This window comes from Lucilia cuprina, chromosome 5 (assembly GCF_022045245.1).
Source record: "Lucilia cuprina isolate Lc7/37 chromosome 5, ASM2204524v1, whole genome shotgun sequence".
Lineage (NCBI taxonomy): Eukaryota > Metazoa > Arthropoda > Insecta > Diptera > Calliphoridae > Lucilia > Lucilia cuprina.
In genome coordinates this window covers 55,187,963-55,205,074 of record NC_060953.1, presented here as the reverse complement: position 1 = coordinate 55,205,074, position 17,112 = coordinate 55,187,963, and the positions used below count along the sequence as shown (strand labels likewise).

The 17,112-nt window shown below is 28.9% G+C and overlaps 3 protein-coding genes across 3 annotated transcripts; 1 reads left to right on the top strand and 2 right to left on the bottom strand.

The window, feature by feature from the left end:
* Positions 1-1,165: 1,165 nt before the first annotated feature.
* On the bottom strand, positions 1,166-6,636 carry LOC111676881 (xylosyltransferase oxt). The gene is made up of 3 exons (XM_023437885.2): positions 5,470-6,636; positions 3,828-3,991; positions 1,166-3,610 (listed from the first exon to the last, which is right to left on the bottom strand). Exons 1-3 carry the CDS (start codon positions 6,254-6,256, stop codon positions 1,793-1,795), a joined length of 2,769 nt encoding a protein of 922 aa, XP_023293653.2. The 5' UTR covers positions 6,257-6,636; the 3' UTR covers positions 1,166-1,792.
* Positions 6,637-6,787: 151 nt separating this feature from the next.
* LOC111676894 (RNA-binding protein cabeza) lies at positions 6,788-7,524 on the top strand. The gene has a single exon (XM_023437899.2). The coding sequence runs from the start codon at positions 6,921-6,923 to the stop codon at positions 7,440-7,442; it is 522 nt and encodes a 173-aa protein (XP_023293667.2). The 5' UTR covers positions 6,788-6,920; the 3' UTR covers positions 7,443-7,524.
* Positions 7,525-7,685: 161 nt separating this feature from the next.
* Positions 7,686-9,113, bottom strand: LOC111676892 (elongator complex protein 5). The gene is made up of 3 exons (XM_023437898.2): positions 8,733-9,113; positions 8,052-8,670; positions 7,686-7,938 (listed from the first exon to the last, which is right to left on the bottom strand). Exons 1-3 carry the CDS (start codon positions 8,779-8,781, stop codon positions 7,845-7,847), a joined length of 762 nt encoding a protein of 253 aa, XP_023293666.2. The 5' UTR covers positions 8,782-9,113; the 3' UTR covers positions 7,686-7,844.
* Between the last annotated feature and the right edge of the window lie 7,999 nt (positions 9,114-17,112).

Here is a 17,112-nt window from a genome sequence, read left to right as displayed (position 1 = left end):
AGAGTAGATCTTTGGAAAATTGGCTTCCCCCAAAATGGTCAGTAAAATCGTTGCTGGTAAACTGTATAGGATATAGGAAGTGTCGCGCCAAAAACACCTTGGAATATGGTAGGATACATGGTAACGATTCAAAAAATCCTGTCGGGCAAAAATAAAAGAAATCAGAAAGTTACTATTTACTTAAAATATTAAGTTTTCCTTCTTCCGAATTCATCATTTTATTGTTTTTGTAGATAGATATATAGATAGGTAGATAGATAGATAGATAGATAGATAGATAGATAGATAGATAGGTAGATAGATAGATAGATAGATAGATAGATAGATAGATAGATAGATAGATAGATAGATAGATAGATAGATAGATATATAGATAGATAGATAATAGATATATAGATAGATATATATAGATAGATAGATAGATAGATAGATAGATAGATAGATAGAAAGATAGAAAGATAGATAGATAGATAGATAGATAGATAGATAGATAGATAGATAGATATATAGATAGATAGATAGATAGATAGATAGATAGATAGATAGATAGATAGATAGAAAGATAGATAGATAGATAGATAGATAGATAGATAGATAGATAGATAGATAGATAGATAGATAGATAGATAGATAGATAGATAGATAGATAGATAAATAAATAGGTAGATTACTTACTTCCCGTTTGCCCAACCTCCACAAAAGTAATCAAATTTTATCTCATTTTATTAATTAATCTTTTGAAATTTCTTTTATTTTTAATTTTAATAGTTGTTTTTTTAAATGAAAATGCATTATTTTCCAAAATAATACATATACATAATTGTATACATTTGTTTTTTTTTAATTTCATATAATTTAGAATCAAAATTTTGAAGAAAAATTACCGAATGAATGGTTTTAACTAATTATGTGCTATATACAGAGATTAAATTGGGTTTTCTTTTCTTATAATTTTAGTTAAAAAAAACTAAAAATATTATAAAAAATATAATTTTTCGAAACAAATACAAAATGCTTGTTTTAAATATTTTATGAGATTTGTATAATATTTACAAAATTACAACAAACATACATTACACGGGACAATATGATATTTTATTAATAATTATACAAAAAAAAAACTGAATGGTTATATCACAAATTCAAGTTTGAAAACATTTTAAAAATATATATATATGAGATATATTTAAATTAAAATTATGACACACAAGAGAATACAAAAACAAATACAAAGTTAAAACAATACATGGTCGATTTACTCCAAAAATTCTTTTTGAATGGTGCCCTTGAAAAGGGTTTTTTTTTTTAAATGTAAATTTTAAGTAAAATTCTTTTAAGAGTTTTTTTTTTAATAATAATTTAATTTACTTAAGACTAACAGTGTGTTTATGTTGTGTGCTATACAAATAGTAGTTTAGACAAATATTAAAAAAAAAGAGTTGTGCTTTTAAAATTGCTTAAATTACGACATTACATCGTATCGTATATAACAACAAAAAAAAATCTTAACAAAATTGTTTTATAATATAGTATAGTTTAATAAATGTTCTAATAAATTGTAAATAATGGCATATTAATTTTAGTTACTTGAGTGTTTTTTTTTATTTTAAAGAAAATTAATAAAAAATATTGCCTATTTTATCAGATTTTTGGCTGCTAATGTTTGTTTAGTTAATGGAAAAATATTGCATTTTTTTCAAAATTTTTGGTTTCAATTAGTTTAGTTGTTTGTTTTATTTTGTATTTTTTTTTTCAGTTTTGCTATAGTTTATACTAAATATAAAGATGGTTTTTAGCTGCTGGCGTTTGAAACTAAAGCATAAACATTACTTTTCGGATCTGGAGCCAAAGAACTCCAAGTGGTTTCTTGGCACAAGGGTAACTTTTCTAAAGCGGCTGTATTAAGATTTCGAGCATCAGCATTTACAGCACAAGTTTCTCTTGTATGAAAGAATTTACCCGTTAAATCATCTATCCATTCATAGAGTTTTTCTCCTGTTCTCAAAGCATTACGTGCTGCTAATTTTTTCAATTGTTCTGATTCTTCAAAGGTGGGTATGTACTGTAACCATTCTTGTGGTAAAGCAAAATCTTCGGCCAATGTTAAGCCATCACCAGCATTAATTTGACGTGCTCTATCCGCTGCTATCTGTTCACCGTTGTACAAAGCTAAAGGCGTTATAAGAAATTTAGTTTGAGCATAAATGGCATTACGTCCTATAAGTTTAGCTGTCCAAATGCCCGGGGTTAAGGGTTGTTTTAGCAAAGCTTTAGAATAATTAATATTATCCGTTTGACTGTCTTCTATATGCAGTTCATTGAAATCTTGCAAACGTCCCATGGGATCTATCCACAATAAGGTGAGATTATAGGAATGAGAAGTATCTTTGGGTGAAGCTGAACCAGAACCCATAAATGTAAATGTCAATACCAAATCGGTATAGGGTCCTAGGAATTTTTGTAAATTTCTACAAATTTGCTCTTTTTGATCATATTCGGAGGATATTTCAAAGTTTCTTAAACGTTTTGCAAATTTAGAATTTTTGGCAAATTTAGCATATTGCACCGGTCTTATGCGGCTCTCTAGCTCATAAACTGTTCCATTGAGTTGATCAAAAGTTTGATATCTTATTAAGAAACCCTTATACTGATCATTGTGTAAATACTGTGTCAACTCCAATACCTTATGACTTTTGGTAGACCACTGTTTGCACAATCTTCTTAAAAGACTTTCGGCTACTGTTAAAGTCAGATCATCCTGCTTTGTGCGTTTATCTTCATAATGATAAAAACTCTGCCAATAGGCGGCTAAATTTATGTAGTCTTCTGCATAAGCTCCATATAACCATTCTTCCAATTTTAATAGAATTGCTTGATTAATAATGGGCTCAAATTTGCGTGCAAAGTAAAGCATTTTGTTTTCAGTATTTTGCAAACGTGACCAATCTTCTGGTTTAAAATCATTAGGACTACAGCCACACCAATCCACCACATGTTTGTACTGACATTTACAACCTAATTTACGCTTCCAGTTTGTCACATGCAAATTGTTATCCACATAAGTTCCACAAAATTTGGAATTTCTTAAAACTGTATGGAAAAATGATTCAGCTGGCAAAAGGGTATGTCTAAATATAACCAAGAGTCCTTTAAGTAAGTCATCAGTTTCTTTATTCTCTAAAACATATTTCACAAATGGCCTTGACAGTGCTATCCAATCTGAACCACCATCTATTTGTATGCCAGTAGGAAGCTTACGGTCTCCTATACGCCACATATGAGTATCACATTCTACAAAGGTTTTGTCCAGTCCTTGTTTTTGTATAAAACGTTGTGTCTCTCGCCCATGACTCTTGACAAAATTACGATTACGATTGGCCGTTAAGAATTCCTCAAGTTTATCTAGTTTTTTTACGGGAAAATCACTTTCACTTAGATTGATAACAAAATCCCAGTGAAAAGAGGATTTCAAAAGATCATCCATACTTTGCATCAACATAGTGAGCAAAGAAGCACCACCCCATATGGTAGAGAAACGTGTGCGGGCTAAACGTATGTTGGGAAATTTAGGTTCCAGTTCTAAGAGTTTACGATATAAATAGTCTTGACGCTGAAATTAATAAAAAAGCCATAAAATTATATTTTTGTCATATTTTGCAACTTTTCTTTGTTTAATTTCAAACAGAGTAGAATGTTTTACTAATTTTTTGTATTTTATAGCCTTAATCTTATTTAATTTGAAAACCTCTAACATGTAATTAAAACTAGTTTAATTTATAATTCAAATGACATGCAATCTACATCTGTTCACTAAACTAGGAACTTACCTTGTCCACATGTATATAGTAGACATGTTGTGGTGCATATAAAGCTTTTAATAAACGATGGACTTGTCGTAGAGCACGACCATTTAATGTTAATAAAAATGCCACTTTTATACGTTCCGTAGTGTCGGGTTTAATACTAGTCTCAGCAATTTGTGCTGAAAATTCTGTAAAACGAAAAGTAAAAGCAAACAAAGTTTTATTAAAATGTATGAAGAACAAAATTAAAAAAAAACAAAACTTAAACATTTGTTTAATTGCATGTTTCAAGTGTATGTACTTTTATTTATTGTTGTTGTTTGCTTTGTGTTTGTTTTTGTTGTAGTGTATGAAGAAATAATGCAAATTTTCTGCCTTAAGTAAATCAAATTGGGTCTATGAATTAATTGTGTAGTGAATGTTTTATAATAAAACACTGGATAACAAAAAATTGTTAGTTATAAACTAGAAGTGAACTAGAACTGAACTAAAACTGAACTAGAACTGAACTAGAACTAAACTAGAACTGAACTAGAACTGAACTAGAACTAAATTAGAACTGAACTAGAACTGAACTAGAACTGAACTAGAACTGAACTAGAACTGAACTAGAACTGAACTAGAACTGAACTAGAACTGAACTAGAACTGAACTAGAACTGAACTAGAACTGAACTAGAACTGAACTAGAACTTAACTAGAACTTAACTAGAACTGAACTAGAACTGAACTGGAACAAAACTGGAACAGAACTAGAACTGAACTAGAACTGAAATAGAACTGAACTAAACTAGAACTGAACTAGAACTGAACTAGAACTGAACTAGAACTGAACTAGAACTGAACTAGAACTGAACTAGAACTGAACTAGAACTGAACTAGAACTGAACTAGAACTGAACTAGAACTGAACTAGAACTGAACTAGAACTGAACTAAAACTGAACTAGAATTGAACTAGAACTGAACTAGAACTGAACTAGAACTGAACTAGAACTGAACTACAACTGAACAACAACTGAACTAGAACTGAACTAAATCTAGAATTAAACTTGAAGAAGACTAAAACTAAACTGGCATTAAGCTGGAACTATTTTTGTAGTCTAGTGTAATTTTTTACTTATGTGTTAAATTGCATTGAAAATGCATTTTGTTTTTAGTAGAATTTGTTTAAAAAAATAACGTTTAACTAGAACATAATTTGCTAATTAAGAGTTTAATAACCCGCGCAAACACAAAATAAACTTTAGGCATTGAATCATTAAGGAAACGGGTTTAACTATGATGCAAATAATATTCGTAGTATAAACAATAAAAAACAATTTGGCAAAAACACGTTTTATATAACGTAGAAATATGCATAAAAGGCGTAAATGCAAGAAAAAAGATTTATGAAAAATAATTGCTTTAAGTAACCTACATTTTATATAATGCATAATGAAGATTTAGTTAATAAAATAAAAATTAATTTAAAGAAAATAACGTTGAATGCAAATATTTAATTTTTCTTACATGATTTAAAAAATTGAAAATTTGAAATGTAAAGTAATTCATAGGCGAAATGAATTATTAAGAATTAACGAATGCAAAATATATTACATTCTTTTAAAATTCGTATTTGTTTACACTTTTAAAATTTTCTAAAGAATTTCATTGTAAACATACTCACTTGCTATACCCGTTTCATAAATGTTCATGGCATAATAACCACCACAAATCTCATGCTGATCCCCCGAACACTTCATATTACAACTGGAATCAGCCAATTTGGCAGCAACTGGCGGTGCATCAACTCCACAAAAACACTCCGAACCATATTGTACACCAGCATAGGGAAATCCCGATTGAAGACATAGCTGAACACATTTGTCCGGTTTATTGGACGATTTGAAATTTATAAAATAACCAGACAAGAGACGAAATTCTTTCTCGTCACGATAACAACCCAATTGAGTATTGGCGCTATGATTGCCACGCGGACAATAGCTGGGCAGGTGTGTGGCATAGAATTCGCCCGCCTGTATGGCGCAAGCAATTTGAGCGATATGTTGGCGGCAGTCTTTGGTTTTAGCTCGTTGTAAGGCGGAGACGGCATCTTTTGATTGTATATTACAGGCGGGTGTAAAACCCAATTGCTTGGCTGATATGAGAGATGAAGCGGAAACATCAGCATCATTATTTAAAGTTGCGTCAGCAGAACGTTTTCGTGTTATTAAGGCTGCATTTGAAGAATCCTCATCATCACTGGCGGAATTATGTTGGGAGGCTAGACGACCCTTTTGTACAGCTACTGATGACAGGGCAGGATTATTTACAACAGGAGTATCGCTGGACGTGAAAGCGCTTAGATTTAAAGATTTATAAGCCAAGAATATCTGTATGCCAAATATAATAAAACCCACTAGAAAGAATATCTTATAGCGACACAAGAGACGCCATACAAGACTCTCAGCCATGATCTTAGTTTAGTGAGATGATGGTGGTATTGGTGCTGGTAGTGGTTGTATCACGCAGTTGATTGAGTATAAGTGAAGTAGTTTATGAAACTCTGGCGGTTTTTATTTATTAATAATAATGCTGGCGACGTATACGCAAGATTTAACATGACAATTGTTGTGTTAGACAAAAACTTTGAGGCGTTAGAAAAAAAAAACTAATAAACAGGGAGGAGGTTGCTTGGGCGGAGAAAAATTTGTTTGTTCCTTTGTTGTTATTCTTTTAAGTATGCATATGCTAATATTTACTTAAAACTTTAAAAACTTAGTTTACACATTTTTAAATTATTATAAATTGAATTTATAATAATTTTTTAATTAAAATTAATACTTTTATTAAGAATAATAAAAAAAATTCTTAAACTTTTCCGAGAACCAGAAAAAATGCAACTGATTTTGACAGTTGTTTGGTGAGAGACAGTGTTGGTAAATGATTTGAATTATATGAACAGCTGTTTTATTATTGTGAATGTTAGAACTGTAATTGTGATTGTTTCAAAGTAAAAATCAAGAGCAACAACGAGAAATTAAAAGAAAGCAAAACATATTTTTTATAGAATAATTGTAATTTAGTAAATTTTATAGTTTTTTGTGCTGTTCTGCTAGTTTAAATTAAAACAAAAATATGGTAGATCCTAATCGTAAGATTAATCGTTTAACCGATAAGGATATAGAATTCTTAGAAGAATGTGAACAAGAATTTGGTTTACGTTACACCGAGGAGGATGCCGAATTTATGGCACATTGTAACAAACCTTTGGATGATCCTCCAATTGTAGAGAATTGGAATAGTGGTGGAGGTGATAGTGCCCGCAATGAGGGTGGTGGTGGTGGTCGTCATCATAATCGCGGAGGTCCACGTCATCATCAAAGAAACTGGCGAGGTAGTGGTGGCGGTGGTTATGGTGGAGGACCCTACCACAATAATCGCAATTTTAGACACAGAAGAGGAGGTCGTGGTGGTGGTCGTGATCTTTATGGTGATCATAATGGCTCAGAAGTTCGTTACCATTCGCATAACCGACCCTCGTTTAATCAACAACATAACAGTAGTAGTGGAGGAGGTGGTGGTGGTAGTAGTAATCGCCCGCCCATGACCATTAGAAGAGATTATAATAATTTTGTAGCCGCTTCTAAGGATGATTAGATTTTAAGTTTACTTTTTTTATTCATAAAAAAACAGCAATAAAAAATTGTTAAAAAAGTGTTTTTATTATTTTTAAAGCCATTTTTTACTAATTAAGACAAATGATAAAATTTTGGAAAGTTTTCTCATTCTTTTCAAAAATATTTTTTCATCATGAATCGAGAAAAAAGGGGAGGAATAAAATATATATTTTGAGTAATTTCATATACTTATCACCAATTTCGAATAAAAGTATAGCAACGATTTCCTTTCAAAACTAAATTTTGAAAAGTGTGTTAGATTTATAAAAATTTATTGTACAAAATTAAACATTTTATTGAAAAATTCTATTTCATACTACTAAGTTTAAAGCCATGTTTTAATTTGGAAGTTAACAAAAGTATCTAAATATTTAAAAAATTCTCAAATATTTAAATCTTCGTCGGGATCTTCATCATCAAAATCATCAGCATCATCTGGGGTATAGATTATATTGCTTTCCGTAGCCTCCATAGCTCTAAAAGAGAAAAGTACATAAAAAGCAATTACTCAATATTATGAAAACAATTTCAAATTAATCTCAATAATCTTTAATTACAAATTTTCTTGTGATTTGCTTTTTCAACTTACTTTTCATAGGGCATTTTCATAGCATTTCTCGCCACCATTTCGTCTTCGTCCAATTCAATTTTAAATGTACCTAACTGTTCCGCCTTTTGACCGTCAGGGCTTTCAGCACTTGATGCCTTAGACTTGTCTACCTCCGATTTTAATTCTACTTTAAATTCTGTTTTTGTTCTACTATATGTATAATGTTTAAAGGTAACTCCACCGCCCGGCTTACACATCAAATAGGAAAGTTCATTACCGGTCAATAGATGTAGAACCAAATCAGCCATATACTCAAATGCAGCCACTACATATTGTGCATGATCATGATGTAGATGGGGCAGTGAAATCCATAGAAAGGTACGCTTAACATGTTCGCAATTTTTCAAATTGTTAAGGAACTGAAATATCACTGAAACCTTTTGATAGGCCAAAAAGTCTGAGAGGTTAGGCAGTATAACATTCCACGATTTACCCTCCTCTTGAGGCTGCAGACGGCATTCGTTGAGGAATTTCTGTAAAGTGGCCTCGTCGTTCAGTTGTTCACCGATTGCTAGAGTTTTTATGGTCACATCTTCTCCCTGTTCTTTGAGCATTTGGGTAATGAACTTCTGTGAGATTTTCTCCTGGCCCAATTCATCTAAATACTCATGGAATAGAATTAAAATAATTTTTTCCAAAATACTTTTTATATTCGCTTACCTTTAATTAAAACAAACTTTTGTCGCGTTATTATTAAGTTAGATAGCATCTCTTTTATATAATAGTGTCAATTAAATTGAGTTTTAAATGTTTATTTTGGTAAAAATTACAGCGTAACGCAAAATGTATTACAATTTGGTGCTTCGAATTGTTGTTTACAGCACGTTTTATTTGTTATTGTTGTTTTTGTGATTATTTTTACTATTTACGAAATTTCTAAAAAAACAGCTGTGTTGATGATTCACAATAGCGAAAATGCAAAGAGTTTGGCATACATTCCCAATAATAATAACAAAAATGCAGCTTGCGTCGTTAGAAATTTTACTGAGGCTCAGCAAACAATTCCTAAAACCCGTTTTTTTATATAAACTGAGCATGCAACTTATGGACGGGGTATCTCGGCAAAATCGTGCCTGTAGGAAATATACGTGTTTGTGTGTCAATCCGAGAAAAATTCCTAAGCTCGATAAGCTATCCAAAAATTTCCATTATAAAATGGCGCTGGCGTGGAATTTTATTTTTCTCACTCAAAGATTAAACGTTTTTCTGTGAACTATGTACCAGCATGGTCTAAAGTCTACTTAATAATCCAGTCTTTTCTATAGTTTATTCTATAGTCATTTTTATAGTCTAGTCTATACTCTAGTCTATAGTCTAGTCTATATATATAATCTAATCTATAGTATAGTCTTTAGTCTAGTCCATAGTCTAGTCTATAGTCTAGTCTATAGTCTAGCCTATAGTCTAGTCTAAAGTCTAGTCTATAGTCTAGTCTATAGTCTAGTCTATACTCTAGTCTATAGTCTAGTCTATAGTTTAGTCTATATTTTAGTCTATAGTCTAGTCTATATTCTAGTCTATATTCCAGTCTATAGTCTAGTCTATATTCTAGTCTATAGTCTCGTCTATATTCTAGTCTATATTCTAGTCTATATTCTAGTCTATAGTCTAGTCTATATTCTAGTCAATAGTCTAGTCTATAGTCTAGTCTATAGTCTAGTCTATAGTCTAGTCTATAGTCTAGTCTATAGTCTAGTCTATAGTCTAGTCTATAGTCTAGTCTATAGTCTAGTCTATAGTCTAGTCTATAGTCTAGTCTATAGTCTAGTCTATAGTCTAGTCTATAGTCTAGTCTATAGTCTGGTCTATAGTCTAGTCTCTAGTCTAGTCTATAGTCTAGTCTATAGTCTGGTCTATAGTCTAGTCTAAGGTCTAGTCCTTAGTCTAGTTTATAGTCTAGTCTTTAGTCTAGTTTATAGTCTAGTCTATTATCTAGCCTAAAGTCTAGTCTTTAGTCTAGTTTATAGTTTATAATAAAAAGTATAGTACATTAAAATAAGGAAGGGTGCCTTAAATTCGTCTATGTTTAAAGTAGAATAGCCCTTTTATTTGTTCAAGATACATATTGAAAATGTGATAATGTCGACAAGCAATGTAATTGTAACATTTTTCGGATAACAAAAAGATAATTTTGAAAGTCCATTAAATTATCAATTAATTGTGTTCCATGAAAACTTAAACCCAAATATTAGTAGAAAAAGAAACTAGAAGTAGCAGACTAGAGATAAATTATTTAAAAAGTTATAATTAATAGTAAAAATCTAAATAATTCAAACTAAATTACCAAAACTTAACATTTTAAAGGTAAAATTAACAAAGTTATTAACAATTAGTTTAAACAGTTTGTCAAATTTCATTTCAACTGTACAGGTACATGAAACAAAGACGGAAGATAAATTTAAAAATTTCATAGTAAATTGGTGGTTTACCCCAACAAATCCCCTTTATATACAAACAGTCTTAACTAAATCTTTTATGTGAAAACAATTTCAAAATCGTGCAGTAAAATATAAAAAAAACACAGACTTATATTATAACTTTATAACAGTGTTTGTAGATTTGAATTTCTTGTACAAGTATCTTATTTTTTATAGAAAGAACTCTTATTAAAATAATAACAATAAAAAGAACAACAAAAATAAACTAATTTATAAAATTAAATAAATAATAAAAAAACTCACTCTCTTCTCGCGTTTATATCAATTGTTTTTGTATAGAAAAGAATACAACTGTTGTTTTTTACCGATTCTTTTTTAGTCTTTTTCATGTGGGTTTATACGATTGATGTGTGTTTTTGTTGATACTCTATAATATATAAAAATAATAATAATAAAAAAAGAAATACCTACTTGTTGCTATTTTATTATTTTAATAATATTATTAAAAAAAATATCCTTAATTAATTTTGAAAACTTTTCTTTAATTACAAGCAGCCATTTTTCAAGGTAAGTTTAAAATTAAAGTTTGTTAAAAATTTCTTTTGTAAAAAGTGCCAACATATTGTAGAAAATTTTTGTATTAAAATATTTTATTTATTTTACACGTTACCGAAAAAAGAGTCCAAAAACGTAAGAGTACAATCGGCAAGATAACAAGTTTGTAGCAGGGATGGAAAATCGGGAATTTGTTATCGGTTTTTTAATGTAATAAAGAAAACCTGTTTTGAACATATGTTTTTATTACCATTTTTACTGTTACATTAAAACTGTTATACACATACGGCCTTATAAATAATGAATAACGAGTTGCTAACTATTTAGCTGTTTTGTGAGTAAATTCCCATAAGGGAAAGTAAGCAGCTGATTTGTCAGCAGTTAGTGTTTTTCATTTTACATAATGTCGATAAAAACTATTATAAAGATTTATTCTTTATAACATTTATTCTTTGGAAGTATAACAATAACTTGCAAACACAGTTATCTTTATAAAAAAGAACTGTTATACAAATTATTCTGTTAAAAATTGTTTTTTTCTTAAATTTTTTATAGAATATAGTTTTCTAAACAATTTAGTTTATAGCAAAAACTGTTATACACACATTTCTTTATAGAAATAAACTGTTATATACATTTTCTCTATAAAAATTTATTATACACCATTTTATTTATAAAGACTGATATACAAAAGTATTCCATATAAAAAAAAAACTGTTATACAACATCTTTTCAGTTTTTTTCTTACATTTTTATAGAATAAAGTTTTTTAAACAATTTAGTTTATACCAAAAACTGTTATACACACATTTCTTTATAGAAATAAACTGTTATATACATTTTCTCCACAAAAATTTATTATACACCATTTTATTTATAAAGACTGACATACAAAAGTATTCTATATAAAAAACTGTTATACAACATCTTTGTCAACTTTGTCTTTATAAAAGACACAGTTATCTTTATAAAAAAGAACTGTTATACAAATGTTTCTGTTAAAAACAGTTTTTTTTATAAATTTTTTATAGAAAAAAGTTTTTTAAACAATTTTGTTCATACCAAAAACTGTTATACACATTTTTCTTTATGGAAATTAACTGTTATACACATTTTTATCTATAAAAATGTGTTACACACCATGTTATATATAAAGAAAACTGCTGCACAAAAGTTTTTTATATGAAAAACTGTTATACAATTTTTTTATTTATAAAAAAACTGTTATACTCAACTTTGTCTTTAGAAAAGACAATTGTTTTGCATAGAAATAATTTTTACAAAAATTTTTTCTATAGAATAAAGTTTTACACAAATTTTTGTTCTATAGCATAACTGTTATACCAAATTTTTAAAAGAAAAATTGTTATACAAATGTTTTCAAGCAGAAAATGTTACTATACACTACTTTTATACTAATTTTTGTAGAGAAAAAAGTATTATACAAAATGTTTTCTATAGAGGAAAACGTGTTTTTCTATAGAAAATATAATAATACATATTTTTTCTTTAGAAAAAAGCTTTTATACATAATCTCTTTTATCTAGATGTAAAACTGTTCTAAACAACTTTGTTGATAAAAAACTGTCAAATACAATTTTGTATACAGATAAAAGTGTTATAAACATTTTATTCTTGTTAATGAATGTTTTACGCACTTTTTTCTAACCTTGTTATAGAAAAAACTCTTATACACACTTTTCCTCTGAACAAATTTTGGAAAATATGTTATACACTATCTTTTTACAAAAAAAGTGTTCGAACTCAATTTCTTTATTAGAAAAAAACTTTTAAAAACAATTTTGTGTAGAGAAAAAACTGTTCTACACGTTGTTGTCTATAAAGCCGGCTTTACACGATCACACAAATAATATGATCTGTCAAAATTTTGTGCAGAAGAGTACGTATGTGATTGTCGAAACGAAATATGTAATGAAACCATCATTACATATACAATTGAGAGAGAATACGGATGGAAAATTTTACAGTCGTATGGTTTTCATAATTTTTTTAAATGATTAAAAAAACAAGCAGATCGCATTAGATCAGATATGTATTTTTATGTAAACACTTACAAAAAAAGTAAAACAGCTGTTTCCATCTTACTTTGTTATTCTTTTATACCAATCGTGTAAGCACAAAATATATAAATCATACAATCATACAACTTTTTTTAATTTTTCATAAAAATCATACAACTTTTTTACTTTTTCATTAGACTTTACGTACGTTAAGTGTGATTGTTCAAAGTGCCCTTTATAAAAAGCGAAAAGTTTTAAAAGCGTACAACGCGATGCCGCCTCAACGCGTATTGTGTACTTACAACTAAAAAGTGTAAACAAATCGCCATTGTACAGTATTATCCATGTCTGATCGCAATGTTTCTGTAAAATTGTTTGTTTAAGAGTCGAAAGTAATATTTCGTCGATACTCTTACTTTACGAAAAAATAATGATTATTGACGTCACAAAATTTTGTTTGCAAACATATTGAGAAACACTTGTGTTTTTATTGTTGTTCTTTTTTTCCATAAACTATCGCGTGTGTATTATACATAGTGAATAGGCTGAATGTAGGCAAATATAAAAACAAACGTAGATACAAATAGGAGGGATGTGCTTTAAGTTTTTAAATCATATATCGAAAATTTGAATGTTTATAGGTGGAAGAAATAATTGTGATCCGACATAACATTAAACATGTCGGTTCAAACATTGTAAACTTATTTTTTTGCGATTTCTTTAGGCATCATTGATGTCTGGGATATAAGTAAGTTTTGATATAAAATAATCTATAAATCTGATATATAAATACGCAAAGTCAAATTAATTACAATACCTGTAAAGTGTCTTAATGCTCTTTGTTCCTGTCGGATATCATCAGTTCGAATATAATAGACGTTACTTTTTTTATTTCATCGTTTGTACTTACAAATATGTGAACTACACTATAATTATAATGTTTTGTATGACACATCTACTCAATATTTATCTCAACTTTAATTGCATTAAAAACAAAAGCAATTTATGATTCATTTAAAATTTATAATTATTTATTTCACACTATTGCTATTAACATATGAATCTTTTTTTAGTTCTCAAAGGTTTTTTTGAATAAAATCAGTTCAAACAAGTAAGAAATTATAATCGGCCAATGCCGACCATATAATACCCTACACCTGTTACAAAAAGTAAAATCTGATTTAGATTTCATTATAAAACGTTTAAGTTGAATTGTACCTTGAATAAAACTGAGGACATTTAAGTCAAATTTTGAAGGGGGCTTTTTATAGAGGCTTAGGTCAAATGAAGCCCTATAATTATAGGGTACATGAGGGTCATCAAGGCTAGTATAGAACTTGGTTTTGCAGCTTTCTGTGAATTAGGGTTCTATAGTTGAAATGAAAAGTAGACTTTTCCGCTTTTTTCATTTAGTTAAAATTTTTCGACTTTTTTTCATTTAATTAAAAGTCGACTTTTAGACTTTTTGACTATAAGTATTTTATAAATAGTCGACTTTTCGACTTTTTCCGATTTTTTTTTTGACTTTTTCCGACCTTTCGATTTTTTCGACTTTTTCGACTATTTTCGACTTCTTTCGACTTTTTTCCTATAATTTTTTGACTTTTTTCGAGTTTTTCCGACTATTTTTGAGTTTTCGACTTTTTTTTCCACTTTTTTAAAATTATCGACTATTTTTGACTTGTTTCTACAATTTTCAGGTTTTCGACTTTTTCCCACTTTTCGTCTTTTTCCATCTTTTTTCGACTTTTCAACTTTATGACTTTTGCCGACTTTTCGATTTTTTCGACTTTTTGACTATTTTCGACTTTTTCGAGTTATTCCGATTATTTTTGAGTTTTTGACTTTTTTTCCACTTTTTTAAATTTTCGACTATTTTTGACTTGTTTCTACAATTTTTGAGTTTTCGACTTTTCGACTTTTCCAAATTTTTGAGTTTTCGACTTTTTCCGACTTTTTTTTCGACTTTTCGACTTTTTTTTTGACTATTTTTGACTTCTTTTGACTTTTTCCGACTATTTTTTTACTTTTTTCGAGTTTTTCCGACTATTTTTGAGTTTTTGATCTTTTTTCCACTTTTTTAAAATTTGTGACTATTTTGGACATGTTTCTACAATTTTCTAGTTTTCGACTTTTTTCGATTTTTTCCGACATTTTACGACTTTTTTTGATTTTTTCGACTTTTTGACTATTTTCGACTTCTTTCGACTTTTTTCCGACTATTTTTTTACTTTTTCGAGTTTTTCCGACTATTTTTGAGTTTTTGACCTTTTTTCCACTTTTTTAAAATTTTTGACTATTTTTGACTTGTTTCTACAATTTTCTAGTTTTCGACTTTTTCCGACTTTTTTCTACATTCTTCGACTTTTTTCGACTTATCGACCTTTTTCGACTTTTATTAACAAAGTCGACTTTTGCGATTTTTTTCACAGACGAGTTATCTTTTTTCGACAAAAAGTCGATTGTTCGATTATTCGTAAGTCGATTTATAGAACCCTACTGTCAACATACGAGTATATTAAACATAATTATGAACTTAAAAGCATTATTCGTCGGGTTCAGTTGTATGGGGACTAAGTGAAATTATGAACCCACATTTATCATTTACAATATCTACAAAATTGCGTAGTTTGATTACAAGGTTTACAAGCCCTATTCGGGGGTACAGTTGTATGGGGGCAGGTGAAATAATGAACCGATAGGATTCGTACCTGGGACAATAGAAGATCAGGTACCAAATGAATTGAATTATCTTCGAAATTGCACCTGTAGTTTGGACAGACGGACATAGCTAAATCGACTTAGAAAATGCTTCTGAGCCGATTAGTATACTTTCAGGTGGGAATGGGGCCAATATTATTGTGCGTTACAAACATCAGCACAAACCAAATATACCCTCCCCACTAAAGTGGTGTAGGGTATAAAAATTACTATAAGTCTTAGTACTAGATCATTATAAAAGTAAATCAAAAAAGTTTATTTCTGAATTGAAAATGCCGATTTTAAATGATATCTCTAATGATACGTAATCGTATGAAGAATTTTTGATCTTTTGAATAATTGATTTTGTATTTTATGAATCTAATAACAATATTTTAGAACGTTTGTCAAACATATTGTATTTATGTAATTCCAATAAATTCATGAAATTTAAAAATTTTTTTAATAAAATTATTATTATATTTAAATATTATAAAATAAATTATGAAATCGTAGTTCAATAAACTTTTGCTTAATCGCACATTTTGTATTGTAAAAACAATTGTAATTAAAACTCTATAAAGAACCAGAAAAGAATCAAATTGCACTGTAGGACAGTAATTTAAAAAATATTTAAAGAATACTAAACAGCTGTTATATAAATAAAACTAATTTTAATCACATGAAGTTCAATTTTAATCGGATAACAAAATATAAAGCGAAATCCATCATAAGGTAACAAACGTTTTAATAATCCTCCTATAGTAAGAGTGACATTATCTTCTCATCTCTAGACCACTGTCTATTTTACATAATACCATAAAATGCAACAACCTCTATACATTTGCGAATAAATTAATGAAAATAGCAAAATATTGCATTATTAAATTTTAATATTTAATAATCACGCACTAACCATACATTTTTTATTGGAATATTTCTACAAATGGAATACAATTGCAACATATTTATTCATTTGCCACAAGCGTGACATTGCGGGGGTTGGAACTGCATATAAGATTGGAGGGTAGTTTAGTGTATATGACAATTTTATTCTAGATAAAAAATGATTAAAATTAATTGCTAAGAATGTTTGGAATTTTTTCAATTCTAAGCAGATATTTCCTCTGCCAGTCCAGATTTTAAATATGCACCTGTGTGTTTTTATAATTTAATATTCAGTAAATGTTTTTTTTTTTTTTGAAATTTGAAAAATTATATAAATGTTAGTTAAAAGTAGTGGTTGTGCCGAATTTTAAGTATCCTTCATGGATATAGATATATAGAGTGAGAAATAGAAATGATAGATAGATAAAAAGAGATAGATAGATGGATAGATAGATAGATAGATAGATAGATAGATAGATAGATAGATGATAGATAGAT